General features: G+C 35.6%; 1 protein-coding gene across 1 annotated transcript in view; it reads left to right on the forward strand.

Moving 5' to 3' along the window:
• LOC142973867 (RYamide receptor-like) overlaps positions 1-25,990 on the forward strand; it is a 111,746-nt gene that overhangs the window by 72,355 nt on the left and 13,401 nt on the right. The window contains exons 2-5 of the mRNA XM_076115889.1: positions 12,547-13,244; positions 13,500-13,698; positions 17,847-17,915; positions 21,380-21,538. Coding sequence (XP_075972004.1) covers positions 12,607-13,244; positions 13,500-13,698; positions 17,847-17,915; positions 21,380-21,538 — 1,065 coding nt within the window. The 5' untranslated portion in view covers positions 12,547-12,606. The remainder of the gene's footprint in view (positions 1-12,546; positions 13,245-13,499; positions 13,699-17,846; positions 17,916-21,379; positions 21,539-25,990) is intronic.

Here is a 25,990-nt window from a genome sequence, read left to right on the forward strand (position 1 = left end):
CTTCGTCTCTTGCAAACATGCTACATTTATTCGCCTCCTGTTTAAAACATCGGCAAGCTCTCTACCTCTTCCAGTCATCGTTCCTACATTCCAACTCGCAATCCTCATTCTTACATCGCCACGGACTCGCTTCTTACGTTGCATCCGTCCCTGATGCAACAACCCTCGTCCATTTCTCGCAGGCGCCGGGTGCTGCGCTTGCGCGTCGCCTCGGGGGAACGCCCTAGTCCTATCGCATCTTTCATACATTGAATCCATGTTGAAGGGATTTGGCTGATATTTTTATAACCGGCCGCCTGCCTGACGTCAACCCTCCTTGGGAATCCTACGGTACAACGGGAGTATGGGAGGAAAATTGAGGTAGTGGTGAAGGATGCGGGGTAATGGTTGAGGAATATGGTAAAGGTAGGGGGGGGGGGACTGGACACTGCAGCTGCGGAGGGGAGAATGGGTAGGAGCTGCAGTGGCTCGGGTAGGACGGGATCGCATGCCCGTATGCCTCTTTCCTATGGTCGGACAGATCCATAGGTCGAGGCACCCCTGACCTCCTACTAACTCGTGCTAAGTTCGTCTACTGACTCCTAACTCGTACTAAGCTTAATGCTACTTTACTCACTCTGTGAGAAGTCCCCAGCCGTAGGACAGGTAATGGGTACTTCTTGCTTTTTTATTCATATTTTCACCTTCTTAACTGTAGTTAGTGGGTTATTAAAATTCCGTAATCATCTTGATATATTAGGTCGGGGAAAAAGTTTTTTCGCATTATAGTATGTATGAACTTGTAATAATATATTTTCTCTACACAAAAAGCTCGATATTTGGGTACCTCACGAGCTCACTGAAAGAAACCTAATGAACCATGTACTCCTTTGTGATTTTTGAAGCCAAAGAGATTTTATTACAAGTTCATACTATAATGCGAATAGACTTTTTCCCCGAGCTAATATGTAATGGTTCTACTACGGATACCTATCAGTAACTATTAGCGGAGGTGTGTTTGGTGCAACGTTTAATTGATTGAATGGCTACTATTGCTATGCTAATACTATGGATTAATTATCTGTAACTTTGATGACCTTGCTTGTCAATATTAGGTATAAATTAATTAATATTGACACGAGATACTATTATAATTGTAGGATAACAAGTAGTGTAGAAACATTCTATATTTCAAACTAATAGTGCAGTCAATTAAGCTTAAATTAGGTAAGAATCTCGGAATTCGAGATACCCAGCTGTAAGTCTGTAAATACTTGTATATTGACACCCTAAAAGTTGTCTCAAAACCTACATATGGTAGGGTGTACGCAAATATAAAATTTCAAGGTCCAAAGTCCCAAAAACCGGTTTTTTGAGCTTTTTTTGTAAATATCTCATTTCCTATGGAATTTTTGCATTCGTATTCATTACCAATATTGTACAGTATAAAATTCTCTACAAATTTTGATTGAATTTTTTTTTTTACGGTGAACCGTTTTCGAGATAGAGGGGGGAGAGCGCGCGGTCACAGGATCATTTCAAGTCAACCGGTGCCTCCGGTCGAAGATGCGCCATATATATTATAGTTGATGAACTATCGATAAATCAATGATTAATAAATATTTGTCAATTTCTATTAACTATTACATTATTTTTTATCATTTTTTTCATAACCTATCCACTTTTTATTCAGTATTAATTAACTTATCAACACTTACCTGCCCATGTAATTGCAGAATTTTTCATGAAAATATAGGCACTACATTTGAATTTTAACCTAATTAATATTAATAACTTCTTACATGATGAAAAAAAAACAAATAAATCAGTATTATTGAAAAGATATAGATTTAATATAATTATGAAGAAAATGATGACACCAACGACTTTTCGAAGTTATGTGTGTATTAGAAATAATTGTCACATGCTCCAATGGTGAAGGAAAACATCGTGAGGAAACCTTGCTTGAATAAAATTTGTTAAATACATTTATTGAGGGCATGCAAAGTCCCCAACCCGCACTTGGCCAGCGTGGTGGACTCAAGGCCTAACCCCTCCCTCATTACGGGAGAAGACCCTTGCTCAGCAGTGGGACAGTAATGGGTTAAATTTATTTATTCATCATTGATTTATCCATAGTTCATCAACTATATATGGCGCATCTTCGACCGGAGGCACCGGTTGACTTGAAATGATCCTGTGACCGCGCGCTCTCCGCCCTCTATCTCGAAAACGGTTCACCGTAAAAAAAAAAATTCAAACAAAATTTGTAGAGAATTTTATACTGTACAATATCGGTAATAAATACGAATGCATAAATTCCATAGGAAATGAGATACTTACAAAAAAAGCTCAAAAAACCGGTTTTTGGGACTTTGGACCTTGAAATTTTATATTTGCGTACACCCTACCATATGTAGGTTTTGAGACAACTTTTAGGGTGTCAATATACAAGTATTTACAGACTTACAGCTGGGTATCTCGAATTCCGAGGTGAACTTACTATAATGACTGGACTATAATAATGTCAGGCCTTTGCGATGCAGTGGGTCACTAACAGAGCACTGTAGAAATCTTGAACACTAAACTGAACGTGATCATGACGACTAGTCTTCTTGTAACAAAATAAATAAATGACGCTTTGCATTAAGTAATCGCAACTTGTAAAAGTTCGTGATTAATTGGCTACGCGTCAGTAGTTCCGCTAGTGGTTCTGTCTTATCATATTGTTAGTGGTCAACCTTGTGTCAAAGTTGTTCAAGCCGCCCGAAGGCCTTTGACGAGGCTTAACGACTGCTATCTTAATTTACAACAACCAGGAACGCCTTTTTACGTGCCCTCCGAAGCATGGAGACGCTCAGCTCAAATACCACTATCCGTTCACCCATCTATGTAATGACCGGGCCCAGGTTTGCTTAACCCACAGATCGACCGTTGAGCACAACTAACAAATTCCCAATTTCTATAAATAGAATAGCCAAATAGGTAGGCGTGGGCGTGTCTATAAATGTCTATTTGCAGTACACAGATGATGGCCGTCCTATCATCGTTCCGTTAATAACCACTAACTGAAAATAGATCGAAGCCGTAAAACCGTAACACCGATGGTCATAATTCCTTTTGATAGTTTTCTATGATGTGATTTAGCCGCTACCGGTTAAGGGTCGATATTTTATCTGAGGAAATATGGCCTCGGAATTCGACTACTTTTTAAGGTAGTCAATTTCGTCTTTTACTTGTTATATACTAGATTAATTACGTCTTAAATGTTTTTATGTCTTTGTGGTTTAAGTATTAGGGTATACTGAATACCATACAATACAATAATTTCAACATCTTTAAACATTTTTTTTGGAAAAACGATTCAGAGGCTTAACTATGATAGGACATTAGACATACAGATCAATAGATTTTTCCATTAATAATGTTAGTTTGGAGTATAAATAATATATATGATAACATTTTACTACGCGGGTTGGCCCTATTACTTATGGGCTTTATTAGGGCTCCCCGTACGTACGTGACTGAAGCGAAGTGTCAATTTGTGTACTTTAATAAGACACGTCAAAGTATATTACATTATACTTAGTAATTCAATGTACAGGAGTTTACAGTGAAGTAAATTTTACTATTTAGCCCTCAAAGTCACTCAGCTTAAAATTCACAAAATCCTTTTACTGTAAATGCCAAAATTTACAAACGCAACTAAGAAACAAATAAAATACACCAAAAATGTACAAAGGTCACTGTAAATAATCTAGTTGTTGATACTCGATAGCGCTAGAAAATGGCGCTACTATAGCGCAATTTTCTACACACGAAACTATGAAGTACCGAGAGGTTGATATTTGAAAATGTTCCTGAAAATTAGTTATAGTACCACCCGCTAGAGGCGCTTATTGTTTTCAATATTGAATATGATTTCGTTTAGGTGTATAATCTCTGCGCAGTAATAGTATGTTGTTTTAAATAAAAATTTTGTTCAATCCCAATGTGTTGGCAAGTCTCAGTGTTTACTTTTGTTCAGTGAGTGACTTTGAGCAAAAGAAGAACTTAAGGAACTTTTGAATTTGTACTCTTGAGATTTATTTTTATTTCAGAATTATTCTGCGAAGAAACCTTTTCTGTATATTCTATATAATATTAATTTTAGCATATTTTTTATTTGAAGTATCCTTTTTACTAACTTCAAATAATTATAATCATTTATACACAGTAATGTATAGATGATTATTTTTTTATGTTTCAATGTTCAGCGATTACCCCGCCACTTGTGGACAAAATTAGAAATTTATTTTTTTCTCTGCAAAGCAATGGTCTTGGTCCCCTAAACGGTCTTATACAAACTTCTTTATCGTCTGATCCTTAATTTCAAAGATACTACAAATACGAACATTGGTCCTATATTTTCACTGCATGGTAACGTAAGAGCTTATTAATTAACTAGCTGACCCGCGCAACTTCGCTTGCGTCACATAAGAGAGAATGGGTCAAAATTTTCCCCGTTTTTGTAACATTTTTCACTGGTACTCTGCTCCTATTGGTAGTAGCGTGATGATATATAGCCTATAGCCTTCCTTGATAAATGGGCTATCTAACACTGAAATAATTTTTCAAATCGGACCCGTAGTTCCTGAGATTAGCGCGTTCAAACAAACAAACAAACAAACAAACTCTTCAGCTTTATAATATTAGTATAGATTACATTGTACAAACGCGACGCTGATCACTCGATTGGGTGATTTCATTCGTGTAAACAGCCATTCATCGTGGTTGTAATGTACGGCACACAATACATATGCCACCAAAAACATTCTGTATAAACCTCAAGTCTCGCCGTAAAAAGTGGTGAGATCTATATAATACCAAGTCGGTTAATCTATTTAGTCTCTACTTAAAGGAACTTCTGTCTTAAGTTATTACGTACGTTATTATCATGCCAATTTAAAAAAAACCTTTAAAACAAATAGATCGACCTGGCCATCGCATGATTTAATTATTAGTATGTATCACACTACACAGCACGACGAGAAATTAATGCTCCTGAAATGTTAATGGCGAATTTGTGTTTTCTTGCGATGACCAAGTCGATCTATATGTTTTAAAGGTTTTTTTTAAATTGGCATGATAATAACGTACGTAATAACTTAAGACAGAAGTTCCTTTAAGTAGAGACTAAATAGATTAACCGACTTGGTATTATATAGATCTCACCACTTTTTACGGCGAGACTTGAGGTTTATACAGAATGTTTTTGGTGGCATCTCACTTCTTTTTTTAGAGCGAACATAAGTCCAATTTGTATGGAAAGACGTTTTTTTTTCATAATTCAACATATTTTCCTATGGGAATGTTGTTCAGTTTCATGGGCTAAACACCCTTACCCACCCTATACCCTCTCCCGTTATGCCTCATATAGTAGGTACCTATTTACACCTATTTATTTTATTTTCTACAGTAACAATAATTCATTAACTGCAAATGTAACCTTGTAATCTTATACATTTATATGGGATTACAAAGTTATTGTTGCAGTTGATGTATTTAGAAAACTGGACCGAAATTAGAAAATATTAAATTTTTCCCATGATTAAGACACTAAACCCTATTTGTATTCAAAATTTTAAGCTTCTAAGTCTGCTAGAAGTACCTTAGACTTTTGATGATCGGTGAGTCAGTGAGTCAGTGAGTCAGTGAATCAGTGAGTGACAAAATTCAAAATTTTAACAAGTTGTCATTCTTAAACTACTGGTTCAAATTGACTGAAAATTTAAATATATCGTGTTTATACAATGACTTATTAGTTGCTGAAAATCCAGGCTTCTAGTTTTATCCACAACGAAATTATAGGGGTGTCAAAAATAGCCCGAATTGCTTCGAGAAAGGGATGTTACGGCCGTGCCGCTTTTTTTTTGCTCGACTTGCGGGGGCACTTCCGTGCCCCCAGATAAAGTTGTACTTTATTGTATTGTAGATTGAATACCACGGCCTAAGGTCGCTGCGGTGGATATAAATTCTGCTATATAGCGGTTTCATTTAAAACTGGATTAAACCTGTTATTTTACTCGAGTGTATTTAATGTAAGAAGAATATTAGCTATTAGAATTACGGATTGGGAAAATATGACTATTAAAATAATTTTAATATAATAAGTTTGGAACGGATCGTACCAAGTGGCGTTCTTTGATCTTTGCCTGCGCCTTTGGAAATAATATTCAAAATACGTGTGTATGATATATATTTCAACCAATAGTTTAATTTAGTTCCATTCAAATTAAGCTAATTGTAACTATATCTGTTCACAATCCATCTTAATTAGTCTTTTGAAACCGTCGAATTTGTGACTTTTTCGCATTAACTTTTTTGCAATAGAGTTAATTAAATATAATTTCTAGCATCATCATTATCGTGTTTATAAACGTGCCCTCATTTTGTCTCTTGTATCGTTTGTAAATGTTAACGAGGAAACTTTGCTGGTCGCTTCCGTGCACTTAGATAGTGTTCAGACTGCAGTCTTTATCTACAATAAGTAACTACAGCGGAAGTTCTTAAGTTATCAATATTTTACTGCTTAAATAGTTTAATGGAGTAGTTATTTCAATAGAACTACCTTTATCGCGATATTCTATTACTATCGGCTTTCGACAACGGGTCAGCTAAGGCCAAATTTTGTCTGAAACCCGATTAGTGCCTCTAGCGGGTGCCGCAGTGACAAATTTTTCGTCGTTTATTTTAAACGTCAAATTCTAGATACTCAATAGTACCGTCTATATAAAAACTCGCTAGCGGTCAAATAAGTAGCTCTACTATATTTGTAATTAACATTTAGCCCCGATGAAATGTGTTTCATACACTGTTACGTAATAATACTACTAATATACCTGAAGGTGTAGGTAGAAATGTAGTGTGTCTTCTGTTCGCGATTGCTATTGTGGGTCTCATCTATACTAATATTATAAAGCTGGAGAGTTTGTTTGTTTGATTGTTTGTTTGTTTGAACGCGCTAATCTCATGAACTACTGGTCCGATTTGAAAAATTCTTTCAGTGTTAGATAGCTCATTTATCGAAGAAGGTTATAGGCTATATATCATCACGCTACGACCAATAGGAGCAAAGTACCAGTAAAAAATATTACAAAAACAAGGAAAATTTTGACCCATTCTCTTTTATGTGACGCAAGCGAAGTTGCGCGGGTCAGCTAGTATTATTATAATAGGAGGTTAAGAGACATCTACTGCAGTCTCTCTTTCGATAACGTGATCCGTGTACTTACAATGTTAACACAAAAGCCAGGGAGTCACGTGCTAAATTAATTCGAGAAAAAGCTTCAATTATAACAAGGTCGACCAGTGAAATTGTATTATTTACAATTGGTGAAACGAAATGATTTCCTGATCAGATTTCGTGGTTTTATTCAATGAAATGGATACTCTTTAACGCCTTTATTTAATTTAACGATGTATGTTTTAAATCTTTTTTTATATTTATATATTTCTTAAAATGAAAATGTCATGCTTTGTAGTGGGTATGCAGAGACCCAATTTTCATTCAAATTCATACATCTTGTACCTATGTATACATGACATTCGTTTAAGCATCTGAAAAGTATTTGGAAGAACATCTATAACTTTTCATTCGTTACCAATTACATACATACAAACATTATTTTCATAGGGGAGACCAGAGCACGCCACTTGGTACGGTCCTTACAAACTTCCCTTACCTCATTCAGATTCATACATCTTGTCCGGACCGCTGGTTACGAGTACTACGATCCTAACCTCTTTGCATGACCTCACAGATATGATCGCATTATCATATACCTCACAAATAAATTTATCGTAATCAAAATAAGTCAGGGAATATTTTGAAATAGTTTAAAAGCTACGCATGACTAACTCAAACTTGTAACAAATAATGATGGCTATTATTATTTTAGTGTATAAATAATCCCAAAAATACAATTATTGGGAATAAATCACTCGAAACAATACGACTTATCTTCCTCTGACACTCTTGACACTTAAGCCCTTTATCAATTGAGCACGAGCACATGACGCGTCTTTAGATAACACGGAGAGTATTGTCAAGTCTAGACCAATGAACCATTAATATAGAGCCGGTCATTTATTTACGTAACTAATGACTTCGAGTTTTATTTTATCACACGTCTGTAATCTAATGGCGTTATATCATGGTTTTGTAGAATTATATAAAAAAGTAGTACTAGGTTTGGAAGTATATACTAGGTTTGAGACGTTGCTCTATGATTATAATTATTATTTTTAAAGACAACTCGCGGACAATCGCGGGAACTTTTACAAACATACAAAAAACGGACACGAGGTTACCAATAGGTACTACTGTGCCACAGAGGCAGTTATAATTTAGTTTATTAGTTAATTTCAATCTAGCTTTTCATCCGTGACTTGGTTCACGAAGAAAAATATCCCACCGCAAGTATCTACGTTATAACCTATTTGTGTACCAACAGTTGTCGAAACCTGCTCAATACTTTTGATTTGATGGATTGAAGATAAAATGATTTTTGATACACTTGTAACCAAGCAAATCTTATTAAATAGTGTTTGTTATGCCTCTATCACTGACTAGCTGACCCCCGCAACTTCGCTTACGTCACATAAGAGAGAATGGGTCAACATTTTCCCCGTTTTTGTAACATTTTTTACCGGTACTCTGCTCCTATTGGTCGTAGCGTGATGCCTGAGCATATTCCTCGATAAATGGGCTATCTAACACTGAAAGAATTTTTTAGATCGGACCAGTAGTTCCTGAGATTAGCGCGTTCAAACAAACAAATAAACAAACTCTTCAGCTTTATAATATTAGTATAGATTTCTTCTGAGTTGCTCATAATAAAATTATTGTTTAGTGTTATTTCTGCCGACGCTCGAGTCCGCCTCGTTACGGCTTTGACTTGAATTCTGTCTATTTTGCGCGAACATTTAGGTCGTATTGTTTCGTAGGAATTAAATTAAGAAATATTACTGACGTAAATGGACGTCACGGGGACTAAGTAAAAAGCCTAGACATGTATCACGAGAGTTAATTAAATGTTTTTATAATGGCGTGAATACAGCATTACATATCTACAGACAGAAAAAAATATCTGAAGCGTGATTCTTTGCAGTCTGTAATGTCGAGTATCTGGAGTTTGACATTTAAAATGTACTACAGAAATAGTTCCAACGACACCCGCTAGAGGCATTGATCATATTTTCATATAAATTTCTTGATAGCTAGCTAGTTGATAGCGGTAGGGAATTGCTACACTCGGTACTATCGAGTATCGCAAGTTTGATTTTTACAATGTACTGCCAAAATTTTTAAAAACCGCTAGTGGCGCTGGTCAATTTTCATACAAATTGTCTCGATACCTAGCCGGTTGTCACTAGTAGTAGGAAATCACTTTTCTACTCGGACATGGTCGTATTGAGTTATTCTGCTGTAATAATGTAAAACAACGATTATAAGTTGTTTATAGTGAATATTATAACAAAGTAAGTAACTAAATAGATGCGTGTAGTTGTTTATTTGTAGTTTTCACAGTAAGATCGTTATGGTATCACATTCACGTTGAATGCCTTCATTATATTCGCCATGCCGCCTTGGTGTCGGGTTAGTTTTATAGAAGCGGTAGCCTTAAGATACTCTGATTATACATAATACGACAATATTAAGCTTCTGTAGCGTATTTTTTATACTCCGTTGTACTAGGGTTCTATATATTTTAACATTTAAAATTTACTTGAAAATTATAATTCCAGCGGAATATGAGTGACCAGTTTTTGATACTTTCTTGTTTATATTGCATTTTAGTTGAAGTGCAAAACGAACTTTAGTGCTTCTACATGTAACAATCATTCTTTAAAAAAAAGGCAAAGAAAAATTAAGGAGCAAAGGCAAGCTTTTATTTCATCGTAAAAAATTTTATCAGACTCTTATAGATTACACTCCAGTTTTATAATGCTTAAAATTTGATGAAAGTCACAAAGTCAAAAATTTTATTACAACAACATGTTAATGTGGAAATTGTCTATAAAATATTCCCTCAGCGGATGTTCTAGGAAAAGCCAGCACATTAGTTCGAAGGCCCTACGTGTGAGACAAAATTATATTTATCATGTACACCTTATTACATCGTTTATATATACGTAGGCACTGCTATAACACAAATGGTATTGTTATTGAAATGTATTAATGGACAAATTAGCACGTCCAATTTTTTTTATCAACCCGTCTATGTCCCACTGATGGGCAAGTATTTCTATTTCCTACCGAACGAGGGAGGAGATAGGCCTCGAGTCCACCACGCCGGCTAAGAGCGGGTTGGGGAAATCGTCAAGAAATGTATTAAACTAATTTTCTAATTGATTGGTGTGTGGCCTCGGGTTCGAATCGTCGACCACTTGCGTGAGATCAACTTACAGCACTCGGCTATCACTGCTTAAATAATATATCGTCCAATAAACACCTTATGAAATATCTGAATCCATACAATAACTGCAAGACGCGCAGTTATGATACATATCGATAACTTTATCAAACTTGATACCGAAATAGCACTAGGGTGCGTGAACCTTTTTGCACCACACTTTGACAATGTTTCAGATATGTATATTCGGTACTTTACCAGTTGTTGCTAGGTCAATATCATTGCGTGTGTATTACACAACGTATGGCTACAAGTACTTCTATGTTCGATCTCATAAACTCTTACAAATTACGACTAGTTTGACTGGCATAGTTTACGTGGAAACACATTTTCGAAGTGAAAAAATGTTCCACAGAATTTTGGTGGCGAGTGTATTAAAGCACTTTTACGTAAATGTAATGTATCGGTGGGTTTTTAAAATGATGTGATTTGTTGAAATGCTTTTATTATGGTAGCTCGTAAAGTATGTAACATATGCATGACAAAGCTTATAACGATCGGGTTTAAACATAGTCTTAAAAGAAACTAGAGCCCGACCCGGTTTTTTCGGTATAATGCACTACATAAATCCTCCCTGTGATATCATTTTATATATATTCGCTTAGCCTTTGTTCCAAACTATGTTGGAGTCGGCTTCCAGTCTCACCGGATGCAGCTGGATACCAGTGTTTTACATGGAGCGACTGCCTATCTGACCTCCACAACCCAGTTACTTGGGTATTAACACGATACCCTTCGGTAAGACTGGTTGTCAGACTTTCAAGCTTCTGTCTACTGTTAACGACTGTCAAAGATCTTCGAAAATGACAGCCGGGACCCACAATTTAACGTGCCTTCCGAAACACGAAGGAACTCGATATGTATAAGATGGTCACCCATCCACGGAACAACCTCGGCAAGCGTAGCTTAACCTCAGAGATCGATCCGTGCGGCTGTTGTAAACTAAGCCACGAGCTCCTGTGATATCATTTTATCTATTAGTAAAAATTGTTTGAAATAACGTTCTGTAAAGACAAACAGACTGACATGGCAAGGCGATTTTGTCTTTTTTATAATATACTAGAAGCCTCCAGCGACTTCGTCCGCGTGGAAACTCTTCCCTTGTCCCGATCCTTCGGGAACTCCAGGATAAATAGTAGCCTATGTGTTATTCTGAGTCTTCAGGTACCTTTATATCAAATTTCATCGTAATCGGTTCAGTAATATTTGCGTGAAAGAGTAACAAACATCCATACATGCATACATTCTCACAAACTTTCGCATTTATAATATTAGTAGATGTGATTCCAAGGATACGTGTTTCAATTCTTGCCCAGAATTGATTAATCTAAGTTTAGTCACTTTTAATCAAGTTGAAAACTATCTGTGTCAATGTGAGTGAAAAGACCTTTTATAAAAACCCTACAGTTGCCTGTAGGGTACGTACTATTACGTTGGTAAGTCTTGTAGGGAAGTTAGAACATTTTGAGTGAATAAATAAAATTGACCGTATTCTTTTGGGATTTGTAGAAATTCTAGTGTAGTTTCTCTAAACATTCAGTTTTATGCAGACACCAACCTTACTTTGGAAAGGGAACGGCGGCAAACAGACAAGTTTAATTAATTCACAATTCAATTGCAGTGACATCGTACGCGTAAAGGGTTTTCTAGTATTTATTTTATTACTTCTCCCAGTGTCTACAATTTCCAACTTAGTAAATACGGTTTTCATTTTCAATTCAAATACTAAATTGACTATTTACTTTTTAATTTATGTTTGAAAATATTTCCTAGTTTAAACTTGGTTTTAAATGAATTCGAATATTGTAGAGATGAAATAGGAAACTAGGTAATGGAACTAGACTGGGTACATTGTATTTTTTTTTATTTTGTTATTATGAAAGTCATACTTCCCTCACAATCTTTGAATGATATGGATTTTTTGGTTAAAGATTTTTATACTATTTAGAAATAACGCTCCTATAAGATCTAATAGTAATATTGTAAAAAAGAACAGCCTAACTATGCTACAAAAATGTACTTGGATTGACTCACACCTGTATATTTGCTTACCGAAATATCAAACGCAATTCTGTATCACAGTAGATTAACTCACCTCATTTCTTTTCAGATACATTTTGGTGGAAAAGCAAGCGTTTCTATTTGAAGATGTGGGAGTAAACGGCACACGATGTTAGACCCCAATGAGGTGGAATATGAAACTAGTACACTTTACGACGCGCTCGAAACATACACCAATGGTCTTGAAAAACAAAATGTGAATACAACATCGACCAACTCAACATGGCCGGATCCCGACGTGTGCAATCCCAGTGCAAGTTCAGAGGACTTTCTTACTTCAACAGTTTTCCAAAGTTGTGTATACTTTATGTATTCAACTGTTTTCTTAATAGCACTTCTTGGAAATGGACTTGTGTGTTTCGTGGTGAAAACTTCACCGCGTATGAAGACAGTGACGAATTACTTTATAGTGAACTTAGCCGTAGGTGATATTCTAATGACCCTGTTCTGTGTGCCGTTCTCATTTGTATCTACGTTAGTGCTGAGGTACTGGCCGTTTGGCTTGATAATGTGTAAGGTGGTGAACTATTCGCAAGCTGTGTCGGTGCTTGTTAGTGCATATACGCTGTTGGCTATATCTATAGATAGGTATATGGCCATCATGCGGCCGCTAAAGCCTCGACTTGGTAAGGCCGCAGCGAAAAGCGTAGTGGCCGCAGTATGGGGCGGGGCCTTAGCAACAGCGGCGCCAATATCTGTAGTATCACAACTACAGAGACCGACGGCGTGGCATCAGTATTGTCAGGCGTAAGTAATTAATCTTCGAGGTTTGCTTTCGTAATTAATCATGATACTATTCTAACTTGATACTAACAGTTCCTAGGCAAATAGATAGCTTGAAATGATAACAGTAAACTTACTTGACCCCTCCGAAATGTAAAGCGAATCTTTAAAACTTTACATAGAAGGAAGTTTTACTTTATTCTATAGACTATTTTGGATTATATTTAAGTTTATAGAGTAGTGACTTGAACTCAAAGATGTAATGCATCGTGTTTACAGAGATATTTGCCTCGAACAGTGGGAACACACGGGGCAGAGTGCGCAGTACACGTGTGCGCTACTGGTGCTGCAGTTTGCGCTGCCACTGGCGGCACTCATCGCGACGTATGCAAGGATAGCCTGCGCGGTGTGGGGTGGACGACCGCCGGGGGAAGCGCAAGACGCCAGAGACACGCGGTTACAACATTCTAAGCGAAAAGTTAGTATCATCTTACTATAAACTAGAACTTTGCATTAAATAAATTAGGTTGACGTAGCAAAGAGAACGTAGCAAGTTCGTTAGCTCACACATAATAAGAGATGGCTCGGTGTTCAAGTTTTCAATAAAACATATAGTTGTCTCGGTGAAAATCTTACAATTTTAAGATTTTTGATTTACATATATTATTACTACTCTACTATTATTGTATGATTTGTGTTCTCATCCGGTCTAGACTTGGTAACTACAGATTTTCTCGTAAAATGAATAAAAAGCTTTGAATATCCTTTGGGGCCGGGAAAAACGGCGATAAAATAACCGCGACCGACATCTATGTGGCGAGGCACGGCGGCACAATATATCTGAAACATGATGTAACGATCAGTTATCATATAGCCCATGAGACAGGTTTACATATCAGATAATATTTCGTTTACAGTCGTCACTTTGATATATTACATATGTCTATCAACGTCAACGATTCACGGAACCCTAAATAAACTGACGTACGCGTGCCTGTTATTTGTTTACTATTTGCAGTTCTTTTTTAAGTTACAGGAACATTTATTTTAAGAAATTTAGGTAGAGAATATTCATTTGGTCATTGTATGAGGACGGTATTGTGGCGGTAGGGATTAGGTGGCAAGAACTTGGTTAATACTCGCACAAAACGATTTTTTTTATAATAACCAAATAGTGGTTTCTAACTTGTATGTACGTGAATGGTTTTAATACCACAAAATACGAGCCATTTTCACAGTTTATATATAAGTGCTAGATATCCAATCTGCTAAATGCAAGTGTATTAAAACAAAATTAAATGTAAGCTATTTGGTAAATATTAATTAGTGTCGAAACCAGGGGGCTATCACGTATCTCAGTTGACAACTATTTGAAAGCCACTATACTGTACATTATTTTCTTTCTTAGAATAAATTGATTCTCACGTTACGTCAAAGCAGCAATGTACTCAACACTTATGCACTTTATTTCAATAATTTTAAAGTTTATTTTCAAGTGCGTTAAGAAAATCCTCTCCGCTGCGCTCCTCTCGGTCTGCGCTGACCCTATCACGTATCTCAGTTGACAGCTAGTGTACGTCAAATTGATGGTCACTATTCAATACATTGCTGCTTTGATGTAACGTGTTAATCACTACAATCGAAGGGAGAAAACAATGTACAGAATAGTGCCTTTCAAATAACTGTCAACTGAGGTACGTGATAGCCCCCCTGGACATCGTTATTATTATCCTTAAACTAGACACTAGCCAGGAAGACACTACACTAGACGCTACTATGAGGCATCTCAAAAAGGGATAATTTACTAAAATGTAAGCTGGTGCTCTTAAATAAAAAACCTAATTAGAATTTAAATTAAACATAGTGTTTGCGTCTTAGCAAGCGAGTCTGTATTCATTACGTCAAATTGTTTGTACCGCCACGAGAGGGAGCCACCTTATCGTGACAAGTCTTCAAGACTTTCTACAGGGTGTTGACAACGCTAACATTATGTTTTGCTTACATGCTTTATCATATTTTAAATCGAACACAATTCTGCAAGATTTATCGTGGTATTTTTTGATGGAAAGAATGATATTGATCTATTAAAATATATATTATAGCTTAAGGAGAAGGCAGAGTATGTAGTACATCCACATCTTGCAATGAACGATGTTAGTCCTTTAAGACGAGCATTTTACAATAATTATCGCAACTGTCAAGTCACTTCTAGATATTATATACCGTGAAAATGTACTCAATTACGATATAGAAGTGATACTCAGATGGTTTGGTCGTGTAGACAGAATGAATGAATGTAAAATTTACTGTGCGGACATCAATGGAAACGCCGGGAGGGGACGCCTTAGAAAGACATACACAGATCATATATATCTATCTATCTTTCTATACTAATATAAAGCTGAAGAGTTTGTTTGTTTGTTTGAACGCGCTAATCTCAGAAACTACTGTCTCGATTTCAAAAATTCTTACAGTGTTAGATAGTCCATTTATCGCGGAAGACTATAGGCTATATATCATCACGCTACGGCCATTACGAGCGGAGTAGCAACGAAATATGTTACAAAAACGGGGGAAAATATGACCCATTCTCTCTTATGTGACGCAAGCGAAGTTGCGCGGGTGCGTTGTATTCGTAACCGACGGTCCTGTGTGAGAAAATTTATGAATGTGAATGAGGGAAGGGAAGTTTTCTGGCCTCTGCCTACCCCTATGGGAAGGAGGCGTGATTCTATGTATGTACTGATGAGTATTAATATACTTTATCATTTTCCTAAATTATCGTTCCACATTCAGTAGTTATACCACATAGTCGGTATAAATTGCATTAACCGTACAACGATGATTGATATTTGATAACAAAAGGCTTGTTTACATTGTGGCGCCATCCGTTATAAGGGTACGACAGCCTTCAAAGGGTTAATTAACAATATCATTAAGATTTCCTTGCCTTATTATTGCATACACCGTAACGATAGAATTTGTAGAAATTTTCTCTGTTTATTTCTCACTATTTTGTACGAAAAAATATTTTTTGCTTTCATTCAAAAAGTACAAACATTTTCGAAACTAATTGGATCTTAAAACTTGGTATGGCTATTGAAAATACTTCAGTATTTTTTTATTTCAGATTAGAAACGCTGTTCTAGGTATTGGTGGTATATTGAAGTTAATTAAATCGACTTTTGATATATATTTTACTTTTCGCTTCGAAAAACCGCAAAATCATTCGTCAATTAATGTTATAAACCAAAAATATTTATTTGTATAAACTTTGATCTCAACATAATATATAATGTAAAGGTCGATCAACGAGGCCTCGTGATTCAACTTCGCTAACTAACTTTTTTATTATATTGATATTGTCAGTGATATATGATTCGTTATTTATTTTATTCATACAAATAAATGTGTATTAAAATCTAAACTTATGGGGATTAATCACTCTCATCAGTTTGTAAATAATTATGAGCTTAAATTGCAGAAAGTATTAAAAGGTTTTACCTTGCTGTTACTGCCATTTAAATTTGGTTGGAATTATTGACAGAATAAATGTATAGCTTATATCATAGGAGCAGAGCCATAACATATTTGCTTACCGAAATAAGTAAGTGGCATACCAAAGTAGGATAATAAAAATGGTAATTTGCAACTTAATCCAAGGACTCTCTTGCGTTATGTGACACAGAAATGGCAACGATAACCTAAATAAATATATTATTATTATGTTAGTGGCGTAAACGGGTCGAACCCACAACCCGTTGGCACAAAAAGCCCCGCGTAATTAAATTTTGATTAATTCTATTCGGTCGGCTTGTCACCAACTTGATCATTAACCTGAAAGAAAGACGAAACAAAAATATTTATAGACAGAAATTCAATTTTAAAAAGACAGCCCAACCTCATGTTTTATTCGGAAAGATAAGGATTTATTTGAAGTATCCTCCACAGAATATTATTACATTTGATTCCCCTTAAATATTTTTATTGGACATTTTTAGGATCGTATAGATATCGTGTTTGGTAGCGCGATTCTGTACAGTCGGTACAATCGAGTATCGAGAGTCTGATACTTAAAATGTACTACCAAAATAGTTCTCATGTAGCCCGATAGGGGCGCTAAACATATTTTAGTGTTAAATTTCTCGATAGCTTGCCGGTTGTCGGTAGTCGATAAGGGTAGAAAATCGAGCTACGTGTTTATGGATAAGCGATTGCATAGTAACTCGATAGCAATTTACACTCGTCAGGTAAATTGATATTGAGTGTTTTTGGTTAACTTTAACATTTTAGCACACATTGTGATGATGTAAACGTTAATTAGATTTTGTGAATTTGTCAAATGTAATAAAAAATATGTTACTGCAATAACAGTGTGTTTATTTAGTTTTAGGACTATACATATTGTTATGTTGTTTCGATATAATGCGGCATTGAGTAGAACCAAGATCCCATTTATGAAATACATCTTTTGAATCATATTATACTCTTGAATAAAATTTCAATTCAAAAGTCAAGTCAAGTGCTGTTATTTTTGTCCCCAGTGAAAAGGTCTCCAATCCTACGCTTGCTTTCCGCGATGTTAAGTATTTTTGCAAACATTACTTATGAGTTATATTGTTGCAGATGATCAAAATGATGGTGATCGTGGTGACCGTGTTCACGATATGCTGGCTGCCTCTCAACATGTTCATTGCAAGTACTCATTTTTATACCCACTATAAATATCACTGTAGTTAAAAAAAAAGCGGTCGCGGTTGTCAATCCCGCATAGGTCTTTTAAGTCACGAACGAAGATGTTCCCTGATTACTAATATTCCTCTATCTGACGCCACCTGAATCATCTGCAATAGATGGACACAGGCCAATGACGATGATGAGTTTTAAAATAATTACTTTAACGATATGGACGTGTGTAGATTATTGTAGAAGATTGCATTTGCTTGTCAGTAAACGGCACGTAAAAAAAAACGTGCGTCTAGTCCTGGTTATTCGAGCAAAGACCTTTCTGGATTGCTATTACTAAATGTTTTGATAAGTCTACATTTCATAAAAGCGTATATACACAAGCGTAATAACCTCTCGAGCGCCCCAACGTCAAAATTCAAATATACCGTTAAGCGTCCGGGCCAAAAATGGCGCGCGAAATTGAATTGGCGGTTGGCGTTTAAGCGTCGATTCCGTCATATTTTAATACTAACACCCTAGACATACCTTATATATTTGAAATCTACATAAAATTTGCTATAGATTAAAACAATAAACCACAAATAATATTTGATAGTGCTAGCACAATAGTCGGTTTAATCTGAATATTGTGTGCTTTAGGCATGTGTTTGAAGAAAGTCTAATAAATATTTTTAGGCAAAAAAAATAATATGACGAAAGGTCTTATCGTGTAGTTAATGAATAATAACATTAAAATCCAACTGTAAAATATACTCAAATCGTTAAAATTAGTTAAAAAAAGTATTTACAATATTGGTCATAAAGGAACATGTCGTTGGGTCAGATGTTGTTTATGGTGCTCTCTGGCCTATATCAACCACTTATTCAAGTGTGTGCATTAGATTGTCGTCTCGTTTCATCAGCTTCAATGTCAAATATGTTTGAAAGGGATAAAGATAGTTTTAGTATTTTTTTTCTACGTTTTTTAAATATAAGATCGTTTTGCCGTACCACGGTGGCGGGGCGCTTGACGGGGGTAGCACATTCAACCGTGACACGGTGGCCGGGCGCTTGAGAGGAAGCGTAGGTACACACTAATCACATGTAACAAATATAGCTTAAAATACTTATTCGTTTGAGGAAAATAAAAATGATAAAGTAAATCTAACAAGACAGGAATGATTTTGTCAACAATATTGTTTACCGAACCATAAATTTATCTTAATCCTACTTTGTGCGTAATATCGAAATAGATTGTAGGGAACAAAGATGGAATAGAAGAGGTGCTTTTGTACGGGGTTTCGTCGACCTTATATTAAGGGAATTTTAAGCCTATTATTGTAAAAGACAATGACATTTAACGCGGTCCCATTGATACCAGAATATAAACTCTGAATTAATTTCGATGTAATCTGTCTTTCGGAAGCAAAAATTGAGCCAGATTTGTGCTATGAAGCTAGTCCAATCACGTCTACCGCAGAAAAAATTAAACCAAACAATTTGAACTATGTTTTCCCCGCTTGTTTAAAAATAGCAGTAATATTGTGTGAGGATCATACCACGAGTGTTATATAGTGGATCCTAATTGGATTTATTTTATTCACATACGCGGTAAGCCACATTTCAGCAGCGTAAATCTTGACTTGTGCAGAGCTTACCTGCTCCACGCTTTCCAAGTAATTATTTTGAGGAAGTTATACTAAAGACGTATAAGTTGTAACGGATTTCTACTTCCTGCAAATTGGAAACTTGCCAATGGAGTGAAGGCAAATTGGATTTTGCGTAAGGAAAAGAAATTAATCAATATTATTGCGGTTGAATTTATAGAACAAATTACCATCTAGCCACTTGCTAGAGTCAAAATTTAGTATGTTTCTGTCGTTTTTTAATTAAGAATAATTGAATAATTTAAATTTTAGACAAGGGTCTCTTTAAGACTGAGAGACAAATTAAGCCTTGAGTTCATTATGTTGGCCAAGCGAGGGTTGTAGGTGCCTACTTCCTTTAATAATATCGAAATCTTATTGTAAACGGTTCTTATGCTCTATTTTTCGTCGTAGTTTACGTGCACAGGTCGCAATAGTTTGAAATAGTTACCATGTAAAGTAAAAGACAAATCGATGGTCTAAAAATGCGACAGTTGCGTACAGTAATGCTTAATGTCTTCTATGTTTTAATAAATCACGCATAGTACATTCATGAATGTAGACGTCTCGTTCCGAAGCGAGAACACTAAGAATAATGTGTTGGTTGAAATGATTGATGCTCTTCCATCATGCCAGTATTATAAAGAGAACCGTTCCATTATTTGTTTACTTATTTATATTATAACGATTATTTCGTAGTTATGGCAAATGAATTAAAAAAACTGTTTTTGTAGTAAATAGAGCAGGTTTTGCTTTTTAATACTTATGTAGACTTTTAAAGTAGATAGGTTTATTATAATTTGATCTATATGCGCATAGGTATAGCTAGAACATTAAAAAGACAGTGCCAAAAGATAGACACAGTTAAAATGGTATATTTGCCTAGTAAAACCGCAGTACTCAATAAACATAATCATATTCAAAATTGCACGATCAAGAAAAATTATTGATTGTTTAATATTAGTTCAGGAAATAAGTACGGACGCTTATCATTTGTCCTTAAATTGACTATCCCAAGGATTCTTATAGAAAAAACTTGGAAAACGACCATCTATGTCGTTAGTCAGGAGTGTCACGAAACGAGGAAGAAATACGAATAAAAAATGAGCTCATTTGCTTCCAAACCGTTTTGCTGAAGCCGCATGTAGAGTGACACGTGGTGAATAACTATTTATTTATGTTGCCTCTTTTTTGTTAATAGCATAAGTCTTGAGAAGCGCGATCTTCAAGTATTGAGAGTTTAGTCTTTTAAAAAATTTACTTATTACTTAGTTCGGCGTCCGCTAGGGGCGCTAATATTTTTTTTATACAGCATTTAAAAACTTATGACATACATTATGTAACTAACAATATTTAATTTAAACAATTATTGCATCTAGCTCCTTCAGAGTTAAGCAGACTCATAAAATCTTAAAATATGTTATAGCTTTTTCTACATCGAAAGTATAAAGCTGTAAGGAAGAAATATTTTTTGTGGACTTGAAAGAAGGGGAAGAGTTCAATTTGGCAACAACTCAACTACTTGTTCTTGGCCTAAAGAAGCCCAAAACGATTTTTCGACAAAAGTGACTGATAAGTCAGAAGGGATCCGGTCTTATAAACTACTAGCTTGTCCCGCGACTTCGTCCGCCCGTTTTGTGACTTAGGACAGAATTATCATACAAACTTGATGCTGGATGCTTGCGTCATCTACCTGCATACCAAATTTCAGCCCGATCGGTCCAGTGGTTCGGTTTGTGCGCTGATAGATCACTATGTCAGTCACCTTTGAGTTATATATATGTATGTATTTAGACTTATATTAAATAATTATTATCATTTATTTATTATTTAATTGGGTCACAGGTATTATGGACGGTACATGAACAAGATGAGAGTTGGGGCATGTGGCCGGGCATGCCGTACGTGTGGTTCGCGAGCCACTGGCTAGCGATGTCGCACTCGTGTTACAACCCCATCATTTACTGCTACATGAACGCACGGTACCGACGAGGGTTCAAACAGGTAAATATAAGCTTATCACAAAAAAAGAACTGATAAATGATCTTGTTTACTTCGGCATATATTTCGCACACCCAGTGGAATAAAATAAAGTTATAGTAGGAATCATACGTATTTTCTGTTGCAAAGTAAAGATAAAACTTTGTAATACTTCTAATTTGCCTACATTTTTACGACTTTCTGGAAGATAACACAATATTAGAAAGGTAAAGAGATGTCTAAACAGTTTTTTTGGCTTTTTCGTTAAATGAGCTTATTCCACCTCGGCTTTTATTTACCTGGGCTTGCGATGCGTGAAATCGCTACAAGAAATATTGAAGCGAATTACTTGTATCCATTGTTTGCCGTTTTTACAACACACACGTGCTAGACCATTATTATTAGCAAGATATTTTTATATCTGAAAAAATGTATGGTTGTGAATGAAGCAAGGGAAGTTTGTAATTGTATCGTAGCAAGTGGTTTTCTTTAGCGTCTGCCTAACCCTTGTAAGTTCATATGTATCTTTTTTACTTGTATTTAAAATATTATATAACACCTAAAAGCCTTGAGTAGTAAAATGAAACGTTACCATTATAATTGACATATAATGCGAGTGAAACTACGAACTGTACCTCGATTCTCTACCACTATCGACTACCTAATGTACTGCCAAAATGTTTCCTACGACACCCGTCATAGGCGCTGATCAGTGCCTCGATTCTCTACTACTATCGACTACCGACAACCGAACTGTCATCGAGAAATTTTGTATGAAAATCTGATCAGCGCCTCTGACGGGTGTCGTAGGAAACATTTTGGCAGTACATTCTAAATGTCGAAATTCGATAGCTAGCCGGTTGTCGGTAGTCGGTAATGGTAGAGAATCGAGGTACAGATTTTCATACAAAATTTCTCGATGACAGTTCGGTTGTCGGTAGTCGATATTAGTAGAGAATCGAGGCACAGATAGCTGGTTTCAAATAATTGGAAATTGTAGCCGTGCGGTTGTAACACAGACATAAGTGGTGTATGGAAGCTTCGGTTCGTATTCAAGAGAGAATGCGTACGATTGCTTTGTTAAATTCGGTTTGAAATCAACGCTCTTTATAGACTCACGACAATAGACTATAGATATGTTCCTACGTATTGAGATATTGATGAAGTCGGGTACTTCAGTAGAATAACGGCCATGTTTGTTCTCTGTAGCTTTTATTACAGCAGTATCCAGTTATTGGTACCTTTTGGGTTTCTCATAATACGTAGGTAGCACAAACAAATAATGGGGTATGTTGTAGCAATATTGTAGTTGAGAACAATGTCTGGTGTGTAGCATTAGTATATAGATGTTTGCTTTTGTTTTATATCTTATTATACTGTTGACTGGCCATTACCTTGTTTAAAATAAATGCAAAATGCCATTTTAAGGTAAAATGCGTGTTCGCGTTAATTCCCGTATTCTATTATATTATTATTTTATTTAAAAGTTATCATTACCTTGTTTACCCATAACGTCGGATAAGCAAAAAATATATCGTTAACTTAATTTTTCAACCGCGCTTAAACCCGTTGCTTTATCTGATGTATACATCGAGAGTTTAAAATCGTTAAGGGCAAGTTAGTAGTTCGTTCAGAGTTGACTATTTTAATACAAAATAGTTTCACGGCTTATGCATAAAGTGCCGATAATCTTTGCAAAGATAAATGATAGCAAATGGACGAAAACAACTGTCAAAACACAACCTGTGGGTTTATCACGTATCTCATTTGATAGGTGGTTTATGTCAAAATGATGATCACTATAGAATAGGTACATTGCTGCTTTGACGTAACGTGTTAATTACTATAATCTAAGGTAGAAAGCAATGTACAGCATGGTGGCTTTCAAATAGCTGTCAACTGAGATACGTGATAGCCCCTCCGATATGCTAATTGATACTTATTTCGAAGCAGTAAAACCATTGCTAAATGCACTAATCATTTTGAAATATTGCCATAGTTGAAATTTTACCACCTGCCAGTATATATGTTCTATTCACAGATAACAAGACATAGAACGTGTTCGTTTGACATGATCATAGCGTAGAGCCTTCGGGGCAATACGCACCTGTTAATATTATCAACATTTCGTTCACGTCTATGCGTATATTTTTTCTCTGTATGAAAGAAAAATCTGTTATAACCCAGGTCTCTGTCTGTGGAGGTCCGATGGGTGATGCTCCATGTAAAACTCTGGTATTCAACTGCATCCGGTGAGACTGGAAGCCGACTCTAACATAGTTGGAGGAGCGGCTAGGTTGATATATGAAAGAAAAATTTGACTGATTACGGTTTAAGTACGGTATCAAGTTACATCCGCAAAATAAAATGAGTGCCTAATAAAATGTTTCAGTTTGTAATAATTATATTATTAACGAAAAAACATACTTAGCCTAAGCATTTTAAATGAACCTTTTACGAGTGCAAGTTTAATAATTTTTCGTTAACCCAGTCAACTATTCAATTCAATCGATAGAACCACAAACTTGAATTTACATAGAGATTTTATGAACGAAAGAAATATGTTTTTCATTCATTCTCTATACCAATTCCAAGCTTGTTTTTTATTTTTTTGTGACGAGTGCTTGAACATTTTATTGAAATAAGTTCATTAGGCTGCAAACATAAATCTTTTATAAAGTGACCCTAGTTCACTTAAGAGAAGAGTATAGAAACCAAACTTTGACCCTCTTATTCATAAACACACTATAAAACTATTTTAGTTAAAAAACTACTATAATATGTTTCCTCTTTCTCATTTCGCTAAGGAGGGAAAGAAACAAAACTCTTTATAAGCCTTTCATAACTTCATATATTTTTATGAATAAGAGGATTAGGTTAGGTAATAGATAATCATACTATTAATGTGGATGTATTGAATACTAGCTGACCCGGCGAACTTCGTAGCGCCTAAAATATGCAAAATTAAATGTGTATTTTTCAATATTTCTGAGAGATTTTCTTAATATTTTTTTCCTGAACCTTCTCCTAATAATAACAAATACAACACAAAAATAATTAGTAAAATCGGTCCAGCCATTCCCGCGTGACGGCGTGACCAAGGAAAACGGGTTTTATTTTTATATATATAGTTAGATTATCCAACAATGTAAAATCTGGTATTGCTTAAGGATATTTTTGGGAAGACATATAAAATATGGTGCCTAAAACAAGTGTGCTAGTCGAACTGACACATTTGCTTATGTGTAGCACGCTTTATTAAGGACTAGCTTTTACCCGAAACTTCGTCCGCCACCTGAATTTTCCCATGGGAATGCGTCATTTTCCCGGGGTAAAAAGTAGGCTATGTCCTTTCTCGGGTATCAAAATAATCTGCATACCAAATTTAACACACAGACAGACAGACAGAGTTACTTTCGCATTTATAATATTAGTATGGATATCAACGCTGCCTTGGCTCGCGTCTGTAATTTGCAGGCTGCTGATTTTTGACAAAACTCAAAATGAGCATGCTCATTATTAGCAATGCTTCAGTACACGCGCTACTAAGTAGCAATTGCTTCATAGTGGCATGTTTTCGCGCTAGTATTAAGCATGTTTAACTATAGCCTTAGTTTGCTTGTTAATTGTACAAGTAGAAATTAACAAGCATTTAATTAAACTTTTAGACTAAACTATAAAAAAGGGATTTTAACAACAAAGTTTATTCTTATATTATTTGAAATTAGTTTGTTGTGGGACGAAACCTTTAATAAACTACGAACCTGAGACCTAATCCCAGTAAATGAGTTCGTTGTGTAAAGAATTCCGAATACCGAAGAGACTTTACCAACAAGATTATTTGGCAAACATTTGATCCAGGACAAAATGGCTGGATCGTTAATTAAAACTATTCTCTTGACTTATAAAATGTAATTTTGTTAGATATATAAGCTTTTATAATTAAGTTTTACGTCTTCAGTGATCTTGCTCAAATTGCTATAATATCTTATTTTACTGATACAAACAGTTCGGTCATCTGTCATCTTCACATTTCATTATTATTTCTTGTTTTAGCCGTAGGTAACTAACATGATAAGTAAACAAATGTCGTGAATTTTCAGTTTACAACATAGCGTTCATAAATATATTTTTTTCGTATACATCAAAATGCTCAGCTTAGGGTTAAAACACAACAGTAAGTATAGTCATGAAATAAATAAATATATTAACAGTGATAGCCCCAAGTAATAGGGGTTGAGCCTATTGCCATGTACACGGTAGCCTCGGGAGATTGGTAAAACTCCCGAGGCTACTATTGAGAAATATTCTAACACTAGCTGACCCGCGCAACTTCGCTTGCGTCACATAAGAGAGAATGGGTCAAGATTTTCCCCGTTTTTGTTAAATTTTATTTGATATATAGCCTATTTAGCCTTCCTCGATAAATGGATTATCTAACACTGAAAGAATTTTTCAAATCGGACCAGTTGTTCT

The sequence above is a fragment of the Anticarsia gemmatalis genome, chromosome 6 (assembly GCF_050436995.1).
Source record: "Anticarsia gemmatalis isolate Benzon Research Colony breed Stoneville strain chromosome 6, ilAntGemm2 primary, whole genome shotgun sequence".
Taxonomy (NCBI): Eukaryota; Metazoa; Arthropoda; class Insecta; order Lepidoptera; family Erebidae; genus Anticarsia; species Anticarsia gemmatalis.